Source organism: Penaeus chinensis, chromosome 2 (genome assembly GCF_019202785.1).
Source record: "Penaeus chinensis breed Huanghai No. 1 chromosome 2, ASM1920278v2, whole genome shotgun sequence".
In the NCBI taxonomy this organism is placed as follows: Eukaryota; Metazoa; Arthropoda; class Malacostraca; order Decapoda; family Penaeidae; genus Penaeus; species Penaeus chinensis.
Genome location: NC_061820.1, coordinates 15,287,527 through 15,295,026, shown reverse-complemented (window position 1 = coordinate 15,295,026; position 7,500 = coordinate 15,287,527). Strand labels below are relative to the sequence as shown.

Sequence of the window (7,500 nt, the reverse complement as noted above, 5' to 3'; positions counted from 1 at the left end):
CTTCATACTGATGATAGTTTAGTACCCTTTGACTTGTGTAATATTCATATGCTAAGCTGACATGTGCATTCAAAATGTACATTTTACTTGGTGTAAATGTTGGATTGATACTATAAAGGAAAAAATGAAAAGAAAAACATACTTTACTTCATTATATTTCATAGGCACAATACACTCATTCTGAATTAAACTCAAAGATCTCATAATAGGATCATTTTCTCAAAAATTAATAATAAATAGGTTGCTTAAAATTTTCAAGATTCTTAGATATTTGCAGTACCAGTCCAGTTTTTTTTTTAATACGCAAATCTCTAGTATGCAAGAAATTACAGTTAAGTCAACATCAGCTTACAAATATTTGATAGGATTTGTTATTTTTGTTAGCACTCAAGTTGAAAAAAAAAAAAATTATTACTTTAGCCATCTTAATGTTGTTTCTTATTCTGTTTCATAGTCACCTAATAAACTACTCCTTAGTAATTCAAGTACAACTTCTCTTACACACTTTGTCATTTATGAAAATGCATATGCATTATTACAAGTGAAAATCTTGTTAAACCACATCTTCCATACAAGAAAATAGTTACTACCAACAATGCACTATGTTCCTAACAATATTTTACTTTCCAGTAAAAGAACTTTTGCGAATTGTCATATGATACAAAATAGATAACTAACTAAAAGTATCAACTAAATATGTGATGGAGGAAAAATGTAAGTCGGAAATACTGGTGGTGATGTTTTAATTTTATGCACATGCTTTGTACATTAAAACTTTCCTGTTATCTATTTGTTGACGAAGGCCACATCTGTCACTACAGCATCATCGAACAGATGATACATAAAAACAAACAAAAAAATGAGCAAATCTTTTCCAAGAAACAATTGCTTTTTGTGTAACTGAAGTATTTTCAATGAGAATTCAAACAAACAAGGTTTTCTTTTTTTTTCCATAGATCCTCTCCAATTATAAGTTGCTTCAACAGGAGAAAAAAAAATTACAGTTATTGTGTGATTTATTGAATATATGAACAAAAGAAATCACTGATTGTTTCTCCCAGTACAATGAAAGGAAATCTTATAATACAAAATCATAATGGTGACTCGTGAAGAACTACAAGTGCCACTGTAAACTGCACATCTACATATCTGAATAAAATGGTAGAATCACATGTGATAAAATGAAAGAATAACATACTGGGAATCTACAAAGATTCAAAAAACATACATGGAATGAAGATCAACTTTGTTTTTTTTCTTTTTTGTCATCTTTTTTTTTACATTTTATTGTTTTCCACTTTTTTTTTTAGGATTTTTTTTGTTTTGTTTTTGAGATTTATATTTATACATGTCCTACTAGTAGCAAACAGCAGAGGTTATGGTGGAGTTTGTTGGAAAGAGCTTGGTACAGGATCAGATTGTAGGATGCCATTTTGATCACTGATGCCATCAGCAAAGTCAAGCCGTGGATCAATAATGCTCATTTTCTTTATCAAATTTAGGAATGCTAAAATAAGCCTTATTGAACTACTATTTAGGGCACACTTTTTGCACATCATAAGAATATGCCGAATGAAATTACAAATGAAACCTCAAACACAAGCACAGGAGAGAACATCTTTGGTCCACAGTTTCCTTATTATATAAAATCACTCAAAGAAAGAAAATATATATATGTTCAAACTATAGAATATCTGCCCAATACAAGTTACATGTTGCTCCAGTCTTTATGGTGAAGTAACAGGACGCCGTACGTCAATACAGCAATTCTGTAAGTTACTCGTAAGTGGTGCAGCAGTAAGGCACTTACTCTCTGCCCTCTACCTGCCACGAAGCAATTTCCAACCCACTCCACAACAACAAGACTCAGCTTGGGGAAACCAGACAATTCTTAGGTTAAAAAGACTGCAAACTGTTCTTCCCTCTAATTCAATCATCACTTCTGACATGTCTGAAAATCAAAACCTGTGAAATACAAAACTTGCAGATACTATTCATTCATAAATAGGGGAGAGAACAATCTGCAATCTATCAAAACCCAACCACAATACAGAAACATTGACCTGTGACAATACTACTCGATCTCATAGAGCATGTAGAAGTGATCACTGTTGGCGGGTGCCATCGGATGGCCAGGTGGAATGGCCTCAAATCCGAGGAACATGAAGGTGCGGATGAGCATAGCTGGAAACCAAGTTTGACTTCAGTATCTAAATAATACATGTGACAACTACCCTACAATTCAGTAATTATTAAATCATAAACACAATTAAAGAGAACTAGAAAAACAAATCATATTTAAAACAACAATTTTATTATAAAATGTATCTTTAGTACAAACAATATTAAAGGAAAGAGTCAAAAATACTATTTGCAATCTTGTTTACATCAATTTGTTAACATCTCATCCTAATATTTAAAATAAAACTTAACACTGACAATCTTCAAGATAATCACTAACCTCGATCACTGCGATCCTTCTTGAAGCAGATTAGCACATGAGAGCAGCCAAGGACTTCCTCAGCATACTCCAGCAGTGACACAAACGCCTCCTTGCTGCCCTCTGGTAAGTGCACAATTGACAAGTAGAGGCGACGGCCAACTACAACAGTTTCCCACACAACCGTTGTCTGCTCCGCCAGTTGGAATTCAAAGCTCAGATGGGCACACCCACTCTGAGCTGCAGACACTACTTCAGTACCCTGAAAGTCAATAATTCCAATGTATATTTACCATAATCTAAATCATATTGCAAATCAACACATTTCCAAGACTTTTTATAGAGAGCCCACATAAGGTTGTATGTCAAAGCAACACACACAACTCTCTCCAAAACAAAATATACAAAATGGATATGGCAGCACTGACCAATTCAAAATGAGCCACCACTTTCAAAGGTTTGCATCATTTGTGACATCACAAAGAGAAGCTTCCTTACCGACACAGGTTTGGACCGCGTGCCGGCCACAGGGGGCTCTGATGGTTTCCCCACGCCGCTGCCCTCTGCACTAGTAGACATGTAGGCGGCATGGGGGGCATCAAACCCACCACCGCGGCCCTGCACCCAGGTGGACTGAGAAGTGGCGCATGCCTCCCATCATACTACTACACTCCGTACTGAAAGAAAAAGATAATTTCTGAGATTCTGATTTAATGAACAACAGATGAATAAACAGGAAGATGGAAAAGCAAAATATATTGTAATCAATTGCTTCTGCACCTCTTGAAAAGGCTATTACACTTTATACTACAGATTAAAATATAGTTATACCATTATTAAACTCAAATAAAAAAAAAAACTGATCACTTTTATTACCATAATTATTAACTCTACTATTATGGCAATCTTTCCAAATATTTAATCCTCATCACTGCAATCATATGATTTTTTTTTCTTTTCTTTTTCTTTTTCATATCTTTTCAACTGGAGTCATAAATATCTGAAAAATGTATATATTACACACTGATTTTCTCCTGCATAACCAACAGCAGTATTTTGTAACAGATATTGTACATACTTTATATAACTTCTGAAGACTCTTATGCAGTGCTTGGGTATTTCCCAGTGGCACTGGGAGATCACTAAACAAGTCATGGTGATTTTAACACACTTTCCCAGCAAGCCGTATAACTATAGTACAACAAAGGTTTAACCTAACGAGTATACTGCCAAGGGCCCCAAGTCATTGAAAATGCCAAAGAAAAAATGCCCAACACCCATGAATAAGAATGTATTCAATGTGAATGCATAATTTGAGAAACCAGAAAAGGAAAATGGTCTAATTATGGTATTAGTCCAAATTAACTTGAATACATGGTACAAGTGGGACAGCAAATTAAATGTTAGTGGGTGAACTGAACAGATTAACTAAACTACTATTTTCTTCAGCGATTTCACAGACCTCTGGAAACACTACTATACAATACACTCATCTATTATATATATGGTACCATATTTCAAAATAATTTTCACAAACACTGGGTATTGTAATATACTTAGTGATACCTGTTTTTCGTTGTCATAAAATACTAGACATTACTAAATTCACAGTAGATTCATCATAATCCATAAAAAAGTAGAAAATGACCTCACCACAAGTTACAGCAAAGTATAAGAGATTATGTGGACTTCCTTAGAAATGGTATGCTATACTCAAAAATGGAAAAAACACAACACATGCATTTCAACCATTTCAACACAAAAACGGAGCAAGAATCCCCGCCGCACCCAGAGCATCCCGCTGGCCCCCGCCCCTCCCCCAGCGCTCGGCCACGCGCCGGTTCAGCGCCGTGGGGATCGGGAGCGACAACGAGCGGCATTTCGGTTTTTTCATTTTCCGTGCGCGGGGCACAGGAAGGGAACGTAACTTAAGAATGCGATTTATCCGAACATCTTAATCTTTCAGAGAAATGTGGTTTAAAATGTAATTCCTTGATCTGTATTGAGCGGGGAAGTAAGAACGCTTTCATAAACAGGTTACAGTAATTACATCTCTCACTCATCAGCATCAGCGACCTCACCTGCCCTTCGGGGTAGTGAAGACCTCAAGGAAAACCATCTTGTAATCACAGAGCATGGCGATGTGTCCCTCTGACGTGGAACTCAAAGCGGAACTGGAGGCTCGCGCAATCTAGTCCACAGTCTATCTAGAGAACCGAAGTCTCGCCGCAGACAGTCCTTCTTCCTGGCGTTTACTTTGTAGCGCTCAGCAAAACAATCAACGCAGTGGGTTTAAATCTTATCTAGTTTCTATCACGTCGAAAATTGTACTGTTTTTCTTCTTGTGGATCAGCGTCTCTGTACTAGTTTTAAACTTGAACGATGAACTATCACAGCATTGGGAATTTGTACTGCACTATTTTTAAGGCAAGTGTCTTGGCTTGGCTTGGCGTTACATCACAGTCTTGTACCAACACGATCTTTGCTAGTTCACTTGTAACCAGTTCAATAAAGCATGTCTGTATGAACTTCACATTAGTCTCCCTTCTAAATCTTGATCATCAAAAAATCACATTTTCTATGGGCGTTTACTTTGTCCCGACTGCAAGAGAAATAGTTGACACATTCAGCTTCACAATTAATCTGTTTGTAGATTTTAAATTCTGAAACAACTTAACTCTTTTCTGGTTGTCTGCGGTTCTTGATACGTAGCTACTTGCCATTTTTTATGTCTAATATTAATTATCTATCTAAATAAAATCAGTCATCTGCCAACAAACCTACCTACCTAGGCCTACTTACCGACTTCTTTGTGTTTATCAGTAGGTCTCAAAATCTATTTATCTATTTATTTACTTAACTAGAGAGAGAGAGAGAGGAGAGAGAGAGGAGAGAGAGAGAGGAGAGAGAGAGGAGAGAGAGAGAGAGGAGAGAGAGAGAGAGGAGAGAGAGAGAGAGAGAGAGAGAGAGAGAGAGGAGAGAGAGAGGAGAGAGAGAGGAGAGAGAGAGGAGAGAGAGAGAGAGAGAGAGAGAGAGAGAGAGAGAGGAGAGAGAGAGAGAGAGAGAGAGAGAGAGGAGAGAGAGAGGAGAGAGAGAGGAGAGAGAGAGAGAGGAGAGAGAGAGAGGAGAGAGAGAGGAGAGAGAGAGAGGAGAGAGAGAGAGGAGAGAGAGAGAGGAGAGAGAGAGAGGAGAGAGAGAGAGGAGAGAGAGAGAGAGGAGAGAGAGAGAGGAGAGAGAGAGGAGAGAGAGAGAGAGGAGAGAGAGAGGAGAGAGAGAGAGAGGAGAGAGAGAGGAGAGAGAGAGGAGAGGAGAGAGAGAGGAGAGAGAGAGGAGAGAGAGAGGAGAGAGAGAGGAGAGAGAGAGGAGAGAGAGAGGAGAGAGAGAGGAGAGAGAGAGGAGAGGAGAGAGAGAGGAGAGAGAGGAGAGGAGAGAGAGGAGAGGAGAGAGAGGAGAGGAGAGGAGAGGGGGACAGGGGGACAGGGGGACAGGGGGACAGGGGGACAGGGGGAGAGGGGGACAGGGGGACAGGGGGAGAGGGGGACAGGGGGAGAGGGGGACAGGGGGAGAGGGGGACAGGGGGAGAGGGGGACAGGGGGAGAGGGGGACAGGGGGAGAGGGGGACAGGGGGAGAGGGGAACAGGGGGAGAGGGGGACAGGGGGAGAGGGGAACAGGGGGAGAGGGGGACAGGGGGACAGGGGGACAGGGGGAGAGGGGGACAGGGGGAGAGGGGGGACAGGGGGGAGGGGGGACAGGGGGAGAGGGAGGGAGGGAGGGAGGGAGGGGAGGGAGAGGAGGGGGAGGGAAAGGGAGGGGGAGGGAAAGGGAGGGGGAGGGAAAGGGAGAGGGAGGGAAAGGGAGAGGGATACTATCTATTATTCATTAAACAATCGTTTCAACCTCTGTTCCATCACTTTTCCCACAACGCATCCTGACTACGGGGCTGCACTCGCAGGTCTATCACTTCCGCAATACACATCCCTTATCACTTCCTAAATTTCGATAACGGGCAGACTACGTTCTCTTGGCTCCATAAAAACAGTTCTATGTGATATAAAATGCCACAGCAAAGTCAGCTTCTACACTGCAGAGAACAGTTATACAAATGTGAAAAAAACGACTTCTTGCGTGACCTCTCACCGCCGAGCTGTGACAGCGGCCTCTATCAAGATACTGCCACGCACATCTCGCACCGAACCGGAGTCCAGTTTTTGTCCAGATAATTAAAAAAATGTCTATTTTCACTCATATAATGCCGCTCATTTATTTGGCTTCAAGTTTAAGCCCATCTATGGCGGGGACGCAAAAGGTTTCTCTCGGGCCCACGAGCGGCCGCGGCGGCGAGGCGCAAAACTACCTTCTTGGTGCCATAAGGCAAGGCAACACTTCCAACTGCAGATACGGCGGGAAGACTGACACACGCAAGAGGCGCGGCCTCACACGACAACGGCCACGCTTTTAGTGATCGCTCGGGCTCGCTGGATCGGTCCTCGCGCCACCTGCGTCCACGCCAACACGAGCTCTAATCCTTGGCAGAGTCCCACTGCCAATCGGCCAAGCTCCATTCTTTCCTCTCTCTAACACAAGAACAAAAACAAGAACAAGAACATGAACACACGTATACACTCTTCCACTCTCCCCCTGCCTGTCTCGTTATGAAGTTTCAATTCGATAAGTCCGACAGCGGTAATGGAGGTTATGATATAACAAATGATATGCCAAATTTATGACAAGTCTTTGATACTATAATCAACTCTAGCAAGCCCCCTTCCAACTGTCCCAGCCCTCCACTTTCAGCTGGCTATATTTGTGCTTAGCAACAAATTGCCCAACATGCAACACTTGTCATTTCGCTGGACCTTGTCCCTCCCTTGGCCTATGCAGAACGCCAATGCCGCTCGCATGATATTTATTCCCATTAAACAGCGTCTTACGTGAGCCCTTTACCCCTATCCCTCTCCCTCCTCCTCCGGCTCTAAAATAGCTATCGTCTGATTCGACTGAGTGACGTAACTCGCCAAACGGCGATGGGTGCTGTGCTCACAGTTAACTTTGCAACGGT

General features: G+C 41.4%; 1 protein-coding gene across 7 annotated transcripts in view; it reads right to left on the bottom strand.

Annotated features, from left to right (window-relative positions):
* Positions 1-138: 138 nt before the first annotated feature.
* The window catches only part of LOC125029731 (ornithine decarboxylase antizyme 1-like), a 28,982-nt gene continuing 21,620 nt past the window's right edge, over positions 139-7,500 (bottom strand). For 4 of the 7 annotated variants that reach the window (XM_047619840.1, XM_047619830.1, XM_047619864.1 and 1 more), the window contains 3 exons: positions 2,939-3,117; positions 2,462-2,702; positions 139-2,184 (listed from right to left, as the gene is read on the bottom strand). In XM_047619840.1, coding sequence (XP_047475796.1) covers positions 2,075-2,184; positions 2,462-2,702; positions 2,939-3,019 — 432 coding nt within the window. In that variant the 5' untranslated portion in view covers positions 3,020-3,117 and the 3' untranslated portion in view covers positions 139-2,074. Of the gene's footprint in view, positions 2,185-2,461; positions 2,703-2,938; positions 3,118-3,316; positions 3,441-4,521; positions 5,043-6,795; positions 6,934-7,500 lie in introns of those variants that run through there. The other 3 variants (XM_047619848.1, XM_047619884.1, XM_047619874.1) reach the window with 3 other exon arrangements.